General features: G+C 36.0%; 1 protein-coding gene across 4 annotated transcripts in view; it reads right to left on the bottom strand.

The window, feature by feature from the left end:
- Nucleotides 1–1,414: 1,414 nt before the first annotated feature.
- Nucleotides 1,415–15,049, bottom strand: part of NEK10 (NIMA related kinase 10) — a 186,153-nt gene continuing 172,518 nt past the window's right edge. For 2 of the 4 annotated variants that reach the window (XM_039836712.1, XM_039836713.1), the window contains 4 exons: nt 11,557–11,665; nt 9,532–9,584; nt 9,392–9,447; nt 1,415–5,425 (listed from right to left, as the gene is read on the bottom strand). In XM_039836712.1, the coding sequence (XP_039692646.1) occupies nt 5,377–5,425; nt 9,392–9,447; nt 9,532–9,584; nt 11,557–11,665 (267 nt within the window). In that variant the 3' untranslated portion in view covers nt 1,415–5,376. The remainder of the gene's footprint in view (nt 5,426–9,391; nt 9,448–9,531; nt 9,585–11,556; nt 11,666–15,049) is intronic. The other 2 variants (XM_039836714.1, XM_039836715.1) reach the window with 1 other exon arrangement.

The following is a 15,049-nucleotide window of genomic DNA, read 5'->3' as shown; positions in this document are numbered from 1 at the left end:
CACTGGGAACAATAAAATACAGGAAGCACTATAATTCAGTTTTGATCCACTAAATGTCAGTAAACAAAATGCACTCAGAGGATTTTTCTTTTAACTGATTTTTGTTTTCTATTTTGGAAGAGCAAAATGATGGAATCTTTCCATAGCCTATCAACTGGTTTACTTGCAAACAACTAAAATACCTGAAAATGTCTCTTTCTAATCTAGTTACGTGTAAGCATATTCAAATCTGCCATCATTTATCTAACTTCTAAATATATTTCTTATAAAATTTCCATTGTCAGATGAAAAGGACCTGAAGCCATGGATGAAAAATGTGGAGGGAAACCATGGCCGCCAGAGACAGAACTGCAGTTACTTGATGGCAAAGCTGCTTCTTTGAGGAGTTTAAAGTCTTTGAAACACTTCAGAAGATCGCTGTCCAAGGGATCCTACCAACAAGGGACTGGGGAGCCTTAGTGGGCCATTCTGGGTGGTCACCTTACTGGTGACAGTGCTGAGATAACAGTCTAATGATAACTGCACTCTGGGGAACAATATGAAACATTCAAGGTCGTGGAGTACCTGGCCCTTTGCCAATCACTCACCATCTTGTGACAAGCCCGTTGGGTGATGTCAGGCACTGGGGAACCCCTTGCCTTCTACTTGTCCTCTAATTTCTCAAGGAAGGTTTTATTTGGGGATTATCCCACATCCTTGAAAGATCCCTCTTTCATCTTTAGCAAGTTGGGGTTTCACTTCTGAATACTTATATTTATTCACCTCCCTCAATTAAATGTTGGATTCATACAACTACTTCAGATATTCCTTCTTGACATGAGGTATCCCCAAACAAGCTGCATTTCCTTCCAAATTCACTGAAGTATAAGACAAAAAACAGAGAATCTGGAGGGCAAGGAAAACTAAAATGTAACAGTCATTTATAAACCTTAAATTCTTTTTCAGATTCCTGACTCAAATTGTGCTTGAAATGTAAAACTAAATCATGAGTTAAAAATATCGTTTTAAAAGTGACCTTCACAGTCTGACTCGAAGGTGCTAAGGCCTTAATGCATGTATTCTTCTTGGTGGGTTATTTCTAGTCCAAAATCTCTTTCTACTTGTTTTATTGGACCATTTGGTCACACGATTGTGAAACCTTCAGCTAATTTTTCATTTAGATCAATTCCAAGATCTATGTAGACTTGTTGACTCACCAGATCAATTCCAAGCATCTATGTAGACTTGTTGGCTACCTGTCAAAATGACAGTGATTTTCTATAAAGACAAAACTATCTTTGTTCAGAGAAAACAAAGGCAAGCTACTTCCAAATGACAGCATTTAACAAGTCATAATACACTTCGCTACTTCTAAATATAGTTTCCAGGTACAGTGCAGAGATTTATAGTACAAAATGGAAAAAAAGGCAGCTTGTCATGTTTACGGAATAATTTCGAGTTTTCAATTGTGAATAGACTTTTAAATACAATAAACTGCATTTAATTGTTTTGTACATTATTAGTTAATTGCTGCATATATGTAGTAAAAAGAAAATCTAGCATACCTCATATACCAAGAATTCTGCTATTAGGGTATGTGATCTTCATTGTTAAAAACAATCATTGCCCATGACCCCAGAAGATGTGTAAATTTGCAGTATCTATCAGTCACCCCATCGAAATCATCAAATCTTTCCTATTCCTCTTGCAAGTCTGGAAACAACATCACAGCAGGAATATAATCAACCATAACAGTCATATTTACAATATGCAATTTAACCGTAATGACACACATAAGAATTTCTTTATCACAAACTTGTTTTCCTGAGACTCAAATTTGAGTCTTCCTATCAATATGAAAAACAGCATTCAAGGATAAGCATACTGTCAGCAGCACACTTCAATTGAAAAAATAATCTATCCAAAATGATGCCAATTTCCATCAACAGCTATAATCTGAAAGATGTCATAAAGATGTATAAAATACAATTATTATCACATTTAGTTGTAGAACATGAAGAAATTCACGTTTGGATAGAATTTCACCCAGAGTCAAGGTCAATGTACAGAAGTATTACGATTCCCTTGCTTAGGAGCCCTTCACAGCTACATCTCCCGGGTGCTGAGAAGCCGTTTCAGCCCTGAATCCTTTGCATGGCCTTTCCAGTTGATGAATACACATCAAAAAAGCAAAAGGTAAACAACAAAAGTAGCTTATAAAAAAGCTTTCCCTGCCTTCAGGTAGAAGTTGAAGCTATTTCTAAAGGAATTCAGCATATTTGCTGTGCACAGTTCCTCACTTTTCTAAATGGAAAAGAGAAACAGCAACATATTTTGCAATTCAGCAAAACAAAAAGAAAGTGGATTCTATGCATATTAATACTGATAAAATTGATTAAACAATATATTGCCTTCACACATCTTAAACATGAGTGATTAACTGATGATATTGCTGGAATTGTACATGAACAACCTATTTGTTTTTGAATATCAAAATTCATAGTATTTAATAACTCATAGATGGTACCTGTAGGAAGACCAGAAGTCCTCATCAGTTCCATCATTTGGGTAAACTTGATAACAGTGTTTCTTAAGTAGGTTCTCATTAGAATGCCAAAACAGACTCTGCACTCTGTCCAGTGCCACACAAATATCCATATTTAACCCAAGCAGCATTTCTCTAGGAGGTTTGTGAAATTTATCCATGAGTTCTTGGTCTAGTGTCCATGTTGCTATTCCCTGAAGATCTCTAATTAAATATTATACTTTGGAAGAAGTGGTTAACAACAACCAGTAAGCATGTAGGCCTGTTGCACTCACTTCCCTGAGAATGGAACAAGCAAACTAAGGTTTCAAATACACATATTCAGGTAGAGCTGGTGGATCATAATGTAATTAACCAAAGTATCCGTGTAACAAAATGATCTGAAAAGATTGATTCATATTCTGTCCCATACAAATATTCAGTAACTGAGAATTAGATGAATTCACAAGGATTTCATTGCACAAGTAATTAAAAATTTCACAAAAGAGAAAAAATTTTAATGCAATCAAGAAAACATTAAGAGGCCTATTAAGTTCAAGTAATAACTTCTTTGCATTAGAAGACACTTCAGATAGTCAGAACAAAATGATTATTTTTGTTTATTGTAAAGTGGGGGGCAGGGGTGGGCTTGTTTGAAGGAAAGCGAGAGCTTTGGAAAAGTTAACTTTCACTGTCAGGATGTGCCTCTATGCACAAGATGGTTCCCTTACCAGTACCTAACTTTCTCTTAAGGGCTTACTCCTGCACTGGGAGAATGTTGATTCAGTCACTGGTAAGGGGGGATTCAAATAGCGCACATTCATTCTTTTGGCAAACGAATATATCTATCGGCATAGAGTTGATGGGCCTAAAGTGGCTGTTGAAAAGGACATGTATTTGTTATTTTTGTTAATTCATACTGGTTCCTGTAGCATAACCAATGCCATCTGTAGGTAGAGTCGAGGAGAATTTGTTAGATAGTAATCTTTTGCTCCAGCTCTCATCAATAAGATCAACAGTATGCATTTAAGAACACCTTCAAATAAATAATTTCTCTTTTCTAACCAAGGTGTGACCTCTGAATACTATTCTTTTCTACTATATATCATCATTTGAAAAAGAATTTTGCTGTTCAAACTTTTGCCCCATAGCTTGGTTTATTTCTAAGTACTGGCTTCTATCACAATTAAAATTTGTGCCCCTCTAGGCCTGCGCTTCCTCTACAATGAGAAAATGTTCCCATTCCATACATGAAAAAACATAAAAAGTAATAGTGCGTATTCAAATTAATTTGGAATAAGAATAAAATTTTGCCTGGTTTAAATCAACAAAATCATAGCATTCTGATTTCACATGTAAATTTCCCATATGGATGGAACTGGTTTGAAAGCTGAAACTGAAATTTTCATTACTGTATTTGCATCTATTATTTTAAATTACAGTATATTTGTTATTATTAATTTGGCATAAAAGCAAAGATTCATTGGCAATTTTCAAAGTTAAGCTAAATGGAATTTGGATATCATTTAAGTATTAAACATACTAATTGTAAAAATAGTCTGGATTTGCATTAAAAGATTTTTCCATACTATACAAAAGGTTATTGTGTTTCAACCACTGTAGATATATTGAACTAAATTCTATTCGATCATGCTAAAAATACATCAATGTAAATAAAAATAGCAGAACTCAGTGAGAAGTAATTAAAAATAATAATTTCAGCTTTCGGATTACTAATTGTATAGCATTAAAATGTTCTTAAAGTAGTGCCATCTGATTTGGCAATAAGGGTTTTCTAACATTATACCAGTTCTAAGAAGCCAGTTAAAGAGATTTTAGCCCAGTAAGAATCTAGAAATTTTTTCTCATAAATGCTCCCTGCATAGGAATGGGACACTGTTTTGGCATTGATTTCTCTTTTTTAGGGATGTCTCAATGAATAAAGAAAAACCTTATATTTTATTATATAACTTTTTTCATTTCAAATTCCCAAACAATAAAAAAATTTTAAATAACATAGGTAATTTTAGTAAGGAAGGTCTTAGAATAAGGAATATTACATCTCTTTCATAGATTCTATGAACCCTTCAAAGTGCTCTAAAAACACTATAATTTGATCAGCAGCAAAGCATTAACTTAATTAAAACCTCTCTCTTCCCCATGTATATTTATATGTGTACATATACACACACTATACATTAATATATTCTATTACTGTAACTTAAATCCGACAATTTGACAGTTATTCCCAGAGGCTGTGCAAGGTTACAAATACTGTCTACACTGTATCAGGTTTCAAGACCACTAGCACCCAAGTGGTTAAGAGAGAACCAAGTCTTTCATTAAAACAAATGAACAAAAAAAAATTCAATTATGTATTTTGAATATCTTTTAGGATTAAAAAAAAATGGGAGATAACAGTGACTCACCCAATATATTATTATTATGAATCCTATAATTTTCTTTAAGTCAAACTTTTTATACATAAAAGGCTAGATGACTTTGAACATAGTTTTCGGCAATCCTTAAAAATATGCCTTTGAAAAATATGACAAGATTTTTTTTTAACTTGGAGGGAAGTTCTGTGAAGAGTATGTTTTCTTCCTACAGATGAATTTTGCAGCATTTTCTCCCAGGAGCACATTGAGAGCCCTGTCATCCTGTATGTAATGCATCCTAGGAATGGAGCCTCTAAGCATTGCAGCTGTCATATAGCCTAACACCAGACTTTCAGAAAGAGGTCCTGAAGGCACCATGGCATCTTGGTCTTTTCTCTTCCACATTCTTAATAGCACCCAATCTTTGGGCAAGTGGCTCAAGTCCAGAGCTTAAACATCACTGGGAAAACCAAGTCCATTCAAAATGCAGCATTTTCATCTTTTGGTTGGGTGATTCTTGGTCCTCCATGGATAGGAGTGATACCTATAGAAGATTCAGAAGTAGAAAGAGTTCTCTGTAGTCACAGATCTTTTAGTTCACACATTCAACTTCCAAAGCAGTAGTTTGGGTGTATAAGTAAATAAATCCAATGACTAAAAAGGCAACCCTTAATAGAATAGGGACATTTTTAGAAAGCTGCCTTTTCCTAAAGTTCAGTGCCAACAGTGTCTTTGTCAAATTATGAACTCACAGGAACTGATAAGTCTTTATAGTGGAAAAATAAACACCCATTTGAAGTAACTTGTACATTTAAATGTCTATGCACATTAAATATCTATTTTACATGTTCATCCATTAATTGGGGAAAAAAAAGAAATGCTAGCTGATTCAATGTTGATTTCTTTTTATCTTGTGTATCATTATTTCTCAACAGATATTTTATCATTACAAATTAAAATACTAATGTGTACTCTGAAGAATATGAGTGATAAGCTTGTCACCTATTCACTCACAGAACTCAAATAGTTTTACTCCCACAAACAACAATGAGAAAATTAAGTCATGCTAGGCTGTATCCTTCTGGTAAGGAAGCTAAATGTTTACATCTGTAAAATCTAATTAATCATACAACCCTACAAACGATCAGGAATAGAGCCCACTTTGGGCTGGCCAAGTTTGTTTTGACCTTGTTTCATTTTTCTTTATACTGCTTCCTTCCTCTTGACTCAGTCCTAACTCCTCTTCGTACAAGCCCGGAAATGAGGAATCTTCCCTATTTGATTAGGGCTCCTTGCTGCTGCTTTCTGTTTCTGTTACCATTTTCTTTAATGCAGCATTTTGTACCTGAGACACACTTCTTACCAACTTCCCAAGCATTCTCCCCATTATTTAAACAGTTCTAGATAACCCCAAAGATAGCCAATAGCTAGATCATGGCTTTGTCCTAAGACTTTCTGTTTAAAAATCGCATCTCTCGATCCCTAACTAAATAAAAACTCTATAATCTAAGCTGAAAATGTGCTGTATCTTGGCTTAACGTTTCAGGTGCTGTCTGGATGCTTTGTACACGTGTGTATGGACTTGAACTGACAGCCTTAAATTGTAAACTTGGATAACATGGGAATTATGTATGTAATTCTCTGTGTGTAGTAATTAATCAAGATCATTTAATAATATTTTATGGTGATGATGATGATGATGACAATGAGAATATTACCAAATCTGGGTGGATACTGGCAGAGGAGTTTAAACAATGTTTCCCATTGCTAACCATATTGCTAGGGCAGCATTCCTCAACTTGTGTTCCAAGTAAAAGTTGAGGAAGCATTGGGGCAAATAAGGTCAACAGATTTCTTTCCTACAGTTGTAATGTGTGTCAACATTCTCCATAAATGGAAGATTGTATATTCAGAGTTTCTCAAATATATCTGCTTGCAAAATTTTATTTTTTCAGGGAACATCTATTAATATCACTGGTTATTCTACAGAACCTATTTAGGAAAATACAATCTACTGGTTCTAAATACTGATTCTAAATACCTGTACATGTTCTGTGATATTTAATATACTCTATCCTTTGACTATGGAAATATCAGGACTGTCATAGCTGATTTGATTTGTATTTGAAATTATGTGTTTTTCCAGTTTATGAAGTATTAGGTGTTTCTAAGTGGAGCCTGACTTATTTCTTGGGAATTAATTTAGAACACCAGTAAACAAGTGATGGCTTAAAGCACAACCAAGGGTTATTTTTACTAGTAAACTGTAAAGAGTCTTTCTTCGGAGATATATTCTATCATTGCTATTAAAAGCAGAAAAAGGAGGGTTATGGCTATAGGCATGTTTAAATGGGTGGCTCCCTTGAACTTGGAGCATTTTAAGAAAATTTATGTCATATCAATCATACGTTGCTTGAACTTGATCATTTAAATCATATCTTCCTATTGTTTTCACAATTCTGAATATAACTGAATGTATTTTTGCCTTTGTTATTAGGCATCTTATTATGTGTTTATCATAATAAGAGAATTTGCAATGTCTTTTAATACAGGAATATGTCTTTGGAAGCAGAAATAATATTTGACTTTTTAAAAACTTGATAGGAGAACTGTAAAAGGATAACCATAAATTTCAAACTAAGACTGAAATTGTTTTTAAAAAAGATAAAATAGCTCTTGTAAGAGCTTTCCTAATTCCTTTATACACCTGCTTTTTACTGATGTTTAGTTGATTTTCTGCAAAAATATGAAGACATTCATTGTTCATGATCCTGAGCCTCTGAGAAAATGTAGGTTAAAAAGTGACAAGCATGACTTTTGCCCCCACTTAATCCAAGAGCACTTGAAATAATATGCTGAGAATCAATAACAGAGACATTCATACTATCCATGGAAGGCAGGATAGTCTCAGTCCAAGGGTTGAAAAAGAAATTTTAAATCTCTCCAGGAATGGGGGAGGAGAGTGACTATGGAGATGGTGATTTCTATTAACAATATACTTTTGGAAAATGAGAATTACTCATCATTTCTCTGCAATTACAAATCACAACAGAACTAAATTTACAAAGGCAGTATTTTGGAAATAAATCGTCAAGCAGTTGAATAATCTTAGGTGAGATTCATAAGAAAAACTCGTTGAACCAGAAGGAAGAAAAACTGTTGGGGATTGAACTGACCTAAAAAAAAGACTCTAATTTCCATGTAATGGCCTTAACAGGATGTTCTTCAGACCTCTTTCTCTTACTATGTCCAACAGTTATCATTGGGGAAGACTTCTTGAATAATTTAAGTCGTGGTCTCAAGATAGTTTCACTAGCTAGAAAGGAAGGCAGTTTCTCCAAGCATAAAAGGCCACTTTATGAGAACAAACTCCACAAGACTGTGCCTTCTAAAGCAATGTTAAGCCATATAGAACATGTATGTGACTGCTTATGATCAATATACATTCTATATGACTCCTTGGAAAAGTCACAAGACAACTCGTGTTAGGAGACACTGCTGGCGCCCATACCCCTCATCTGTACTACTTCAAAGCATGCCAACCTGATTTCTAACTGCCAGCAGCAGTGTTTCTTTTCCTGAGGATTTTGCTGGCTTCTAGAATCTGCTTTGACCACCCCACAGAAGGCCAGAAATGCCAGGGAACTAATATTCCCTGGGGAAAGGCTACAAACAATGGCTGATGGAAACTGGAGGATAAACACCCCAGCTCCCTCAGTCCTTGAGGGGAATAAGTGAGGGGCATATTCTACACTGGCTCTCAAATTTTCCCAGTGGGATCAAGCTCCAGCTACTCACAATGATAACTTGCTTGAAAATGAAACCTTTATTGAATTATTTCTCCACTCCCTTACCAGTGCTTCCTGGGACTGCTTCTCGACTAAACTAATTGTACCCAAATCTCTGTGTCCGACACCATGCCCAAGAGTAAAATTGTAGGAACCCAGAACTGGATGAAATTGATAGCACCAATAATGGTTATATTAGAAGATAATATGTAGCCCTTGCAAAGCGAGATTTCTTATAAGGATAAACAAATGGCAACACATACCAACAAATCCCTTTCCTACAAATATATCTTAAATTCACCGGAAGTGATTCTTTGGTTAGTTGCATTTTCCCCCTTACATTCTACACACAAAAAAATGGGTAGATTTCAGTGATGGAAATCTGTTTACAACTCTTCTGGAATGGAACAAACAACTGTTTAAATTAAAAAACAATCTAGAAATGCTTTTCCATTCACTATGTTCATTTTTTTTTTTTTTATGGGAGTAAATTACTACTCAGCGATCACCCTTTCTTTTTCAACAGAGTACAATATCCATACAAAAGATGAGCTACAGATATTCTACCATGGTAGTATTTGGCCTAAGTGAAGATATTTTACAAAAGTGTTTAAAGTAAAAGTTGGGGGAAAACCCTCTAGAATCAAGTATAGAGAAATCAGATATAATATCCAATGATCTCAATTGATTTTTCAAATTTGAAAGCAAACTCTAGAGCTCACCTGTTAGAAGTAAAATTGTAATAACCACTCTCCTCTAGCACTTCTTCAATCACAGTCTAAAGTAGAAAAAAAAAAAATCCAGTTAGTATTGAATTAAAAGCAACAAAATAAAATCATCCAGAGGCACTAAAAAGCCTTACCTGCATTTGTTCATATGTTATTCCCTCTTCCAAATCAAAGCTGGTAGGTAGGCCTGAAATAAATTATGGAAAATCTGACATTTGATTCATATTTTCTTAGACTTTATTGGCAATATGTCTCAACTGCAGGGAAAACAAGTCAATTTCTTAATGATGGAGATGAGTCTTATAAGCACATACCAAATTATCTCGGCTTTGAATATTCAAACTCTTTGTTTTTCTTCCTTTAATAACTGGCTGCTTTTGGGGCAGCCATCACAAAATAATACACAAAGATTTAGGGTATTGCTCATGACATAAATTAGCCAATTAAGCTAGCTCTGTGTGTGTGTGTGTGTGTGTGAGAGAGAGAGAGGAGAGAATGAGAGAGTGATACCAAACAGAAACTATCTGATGGGCAAGTTTTCTGATTAAGACACTCCCTAATCCACAAGGCAAAGAGTATATATGTACTAGAAAGAAAATACATTTTTAGAGAGAGGCAGAAATAGACAGTGAAAGACAACAAAGATCGGACTCTTTCCAATGGCTGCCTAGAGGGAAATAAAATACATACATTTAATGCCAGAAGACAATATTTCTTTTGATGCTTGGTCTGAGTATGACATACCAGCACCTTAACTCATCTCAACGCCACCCAAAGCAATGGTAACCAGCTTCCACTCAAATCAATTAACACTGACTCATGTGGAGGCCCGGAGTTCCCCTGCCACTTTGGAGAGACGTTAAAAAGAATGAGTTGAGGGCTGAGGGGAGGCATGAGGATGTAAGTCCTAGCAGCTTTAAAAGTGCTCCCTGAAGCGCTCGAAGGCTTTGCTGTCTTTGCTTTTGCCCAGCCTGCTGTGACAACGTCTGGTCTGCTCTGGGGTGGGGTGTCCAGCTGCCCTGAAAGAGTCTGTCGGCTCTATCTCAGGCCCCTGAAAACCTTCCGCCAGTGACCTTCACATCAGAGTTGCTGCTGTAGGAAGTCTGGCCTGCAGACTGGTTTACGTGACCTGGGAGATGCTTTCAAAAGAAAATGACTTTAAACAATAGTTTATCTCGGATGTCTCAGGAATTGTTTTCAATGAAATTCTGCCTACACAAGTTAGCTTTATCCCGGGAGTCCAAGAACGTAGGGGAAGTTTAACATAACAGCAATGCAATGATTTGCCTAAATGCAGCAACAAGGAAAGCACAACAGAAAAGAGTGGTTTTCTAGTTGAGGAGATGGCAAGTCTTCATTTAACCACAAACACTATAGTTTATAGGGATTCAAAAATTACCTAGTAACTCTGGAACCTCGGAATAGCTTGAAAACCTCTTCTGAAAGTTCAAATATTACAAGTTACATTTTGCTGAGCCCCTACTATAGGCCGAGCACTTTTTACATGTTTTCACAGATCGTCACTATAACCCTGTGATGTGGGTACCATTTTTACCCCCATTTCACAGGTAAGGAAACTGAAATTCAAAGAGGCCAAATAATTTGCCCCAGGCCAACTACGAAATGGTTGAGCCAAGCTTTGAATCTAGGCATCTAGGTCTTGAGAATTTACACATTTAATCTCTATGCTATATTGGGCCTCCACGTGAGATTTATACCAAAAAAAAAAAAAAAAAAAGAAAAAAATTAAATATGTTCGATTTGGATTCTTCAGGTAAGTTTCCAATGTTTGTTTGTTTGTTTATTTGTTTGTTTTAAATATTCATTTAGGAATCTTCATTTCTGCTTTTTATCTCCCCAGGTGCTTTTGGGCATTTGATTTCCCATCACCAGATAAGCAAGAAGGAATAAAAAGAAATACGATTCACCCGCACAGATTCTGGTATTAATAAATGATCAAGGAAGATGTCACAACTGGGTAAAATAAATCTCAGGGAATTTCGAGGTTACTGCCATATGTCCCTTTCAACTATTGCCGCAGATACTCAAAATAAGCTCCATTATTCTTTTAAATTAAAGATAATCTTGTAAGGATAGCTGTTGATCCAAACAGAGTATTTCTTTGGGAAAGCCACATTTCCTGTGTCGAAGACCGTTACCTGTTGGGTCATTGGGGGACAGGCTGTTTCCACCCGCTGAATGACGTAATAAATGGTAATCTGCTGTGAAAAAGTTGGGCTCGATAGGCTCTGGAGATCCCTGAGATAGCTGGAACAGAGAAAAAGCAAAACCACGGCTTTTACACTCAGAAGCAAATGGCATGAGACCTCTGTGCGAGCTTTCCCATTTCCCCATGTCTCTGCACAGAGAATGGAGCGCTCTTTGGTTTTCGGTTCTTTGTAAATAGATAAACACACATCTTCTTTCTGCTAAAAGAATCTGTAAAGTGGAGGCAGGTAAATTAAAGTGAAAGCAAGTTAGACAATTCCCTGGTCACATGAAAAAAAAAATGCACTTTATAGCTTTATGAAAGTGAAATAGAAATGGATAGAAAAATAATAGCATGGGTCTGGGATATCAAAATGTTATTTTTATCAGGCGTAGGGGGAATAAACTCCAATTATTCGACAGAACAATATGTTTAGCCCAAATTATCAGCCTTTTTCATGTATCTGCTTTGAATAATGCCTTCTTATTTGACCAAGGCAAACAAGTTTCTTAATATATTTTTCTGAATTACAATTAATTAATTTTAATCTCCAAACATCAATTCTCAATACTCCAAAGAAAAGAATAATTCACCAAATGACAGAGTTTATTAAAGTTCTAATTGTTTAATACTTTTCTATGCAGCTGAATTTTTTAATGGAATTTTAGACTATAAACATTTTTCAACTTCCTTTCATCTTTAATTCCAACCTGTACGTGGGCTGGCACAACTCTAGTGCCTGTGTTAATATAATATGCTTTTAAAATGTCAGTTCATATTAATAACCACAAACAAATGATACAATTGGACTATGTAATAGTAGTTACCTTGGAGTCACATCCTCCATTCGTGAATTAAAATAATCACTGTTCAATCACTTAAGAAAACTGTTTGGCAGTATATATTTAAGTTAAACAACATACGCCTATCCTATGACCCAGCGATCCCACTTTTAAGTATTATATATATATTTTATATATATATGTATACATGAAATGAGTACTTCTGTATACATATGTATATATGTGCATATATATGTATATGTATACATGAAATGAGTACTTCTGTCCATTAAAAGACATGTAGAAGAATGTTCATAGCACTTTTATTCACAATAACCCCAAACTAAAATTCCCAAATGTTCACAGATAAAAGGATAAATAGATACACCAGGATGTGCTTAGCTAATGGAATTCTTCAAAGCAATGAAAATGTACAAACCATGGATACCCACAGCAACACGAATGTTCAGCAAAAGCAGCCAGAAACAAAAGAATACATAGTATATGACTTCACTTATATACATTTTCACAATCAGGCAAAACTAACCAATGGTGATAGAAATCAGGATGACGATTACAGTGTGGCAGGGGGTGGGGGGTTGACCAAAAAAGGCAGGCGAGAGCCCCCCTCTCGGGGACTGGAAATGTTCTACGTCTTGATGTGGGTGGTAGTCGCATCGGTGGTGGTTGTATGAGTGGATATATATGCAAAAGTTCATGGAGCTGTATATGTATCTCGCTATACGAAATCATGCAATTTTATGCCTTAATAAAAACATTTTATATTAGCAGTTTATAACTATCCCAGTACTTTGGACACTGTAAATACAAATCATTTCTGTGTTTTTCAGTCTTTATGTTGCCAAACACTACATTTTAGAAAAAAAATATGGTTCCATACTTTTTCATTCCTAAAAATTTTTTTCTTACTTCAGTGACAACTGATCAAATTAATAAGCCATTTGTAAAATGACAAGATTGTACGATTCTAACATGCTGGAATGCGGGAAGATCTGATAGTCACACGCTCAATTAGCTTTCCCTTCAGAGCTGTTAGGGTGCCGTGGAGGTGGCCCTGAGGACTCTGCATTTCTCATATTCCAGCTAGCAGGCTGCTCCAGCTACGCTTCTTAATATGCCTTCTAATGCTGAAGATCATTTCCTTATATTACCTTCCGAATGACTTCAGATGGGATTGTTTTTCATATGGTTGAGCATAGGAGTAATCTGGCTGCCTGAAACACTCATCCTAATTATAGAAAGCTTATTTAAGTCAACTTAATTATGAAGCATAGATACCTTTGAATCCTAAAGATTTCAGAGACAGAAAGATGTTTAAAGCTGCCTAGTAAAGTATACGAATTGTGACCCAGAGAGGTCAAGTAGCCATTTGGAGATGGCAAGGACACGTCCTTTTTATTGATTCGAAGTTTGACGAGAGGAATTCTGAGGTTTCCAGTGCTTGCATCACATTAGCAGTTTCCTTTAGCTTAAGAACTGTAAATCCTCAGAGGGATGGCCCGTAGATGAAGACAAAATTAATTTGCCTTATGTTTGAATCCCAAAAACATTATTTTCACTCTAAGAACTTCCTAGAATTTCTTTTTGTAGTTTTTTTGGCGTAAATATTTCTTTCAGCAAATCTTTTTTGCCCCTTTACTATGTGTTATGCTCTGAGCAGGCTTTGTGAAACAGGGATAAACACTATTCAATCCACATACACTGATGACCTATCCAGCTTATTAGCACTATGCTAGGCACCAAGGAGGACCCATGAATGAGCTGGTTTCCATGAGACTTGCAATTTGACTAGGAGAACAGGCTAATGTATGTGTCACAACAGAGCAGTGCAATAAACAACGAAGTATGAAACGAGATACTGAGTTTCAAACTTACAAAAAAAGAAGACGAGCATCGTGAAGACGAGCATTGTTTTCAGAGGCTCTGCTGAAGAAACAATGGGGCTGAGCCTTGAGGATTGGGTTTAGGTGGATGCAAGGAAGCAAAATAGACATTCTAGGTGAGAGGAACTTGAGGGCATGGACATTACATATTAATGGAAAACTGATGAAAGGGATATGACGTAAGTCCATGTTATGGAGGTATGGGAATTTAGATTGAAGAGAGGAAGGCAATTAATTCAATGAGCATTTTTTAAATCAACTATTGTGTGCCATGCGCAGATCCAAACAGTAGTGGGGGGGAGGGGCAGAGAGAACAATGGTGGCCAAAAATTGTTTTTATAGAACTTATTGCCTAATTAGGGAGAAATGTCTGTGAAATATCTACCGGATATATGTAAAATTGCAACTGCGCTGAATGCACTGAAGGACCAGCCTGTGGTTCTAGGAAGTAACAGATAGATTTCACTTAGACAGAGAAGGCTTTCCTGAAAAAGTGACATGCTGAGAGCCCAAATAATGAGTAAGAATGAGGAAAAGACGGAGTGGAGAACATTATAGGCAGAATAAACAGCATGTGCAAAGACTCGAGAGGAAGTAGCACTGTAGACAGACAGACTTTAGGCAGGACCTTGCAGCTGGTGTGGAGATGGCAAAGGGCAAGAGTATATGTGAGAGTAGAGAGATGGACAGGGCTCGGACCAAACAGGACTGTGAATACCAGAGTGAGGATTTTGGCATTTTATACAAAGAGCCCCTA

Source organism: Pteropus medius, unplaced genomic scaffold, assembly GCF_902729225.1.
Source record: "Pteropus medius unplaced genomic scaffold, Ma_sr-lr_union100, whole genome shotgun sequence".
Classification (NCBI taxonomy): Eukaryota; Metazoa; Chordata; class Mammalia; order Chiroptera; family Pteropodidae; genus Pteropus; species Pteropus medius.
Note: the sequence above shows the minus strand (reverse complement) of the source record. Positions and strands in the feature narration are given on the sequence as shown.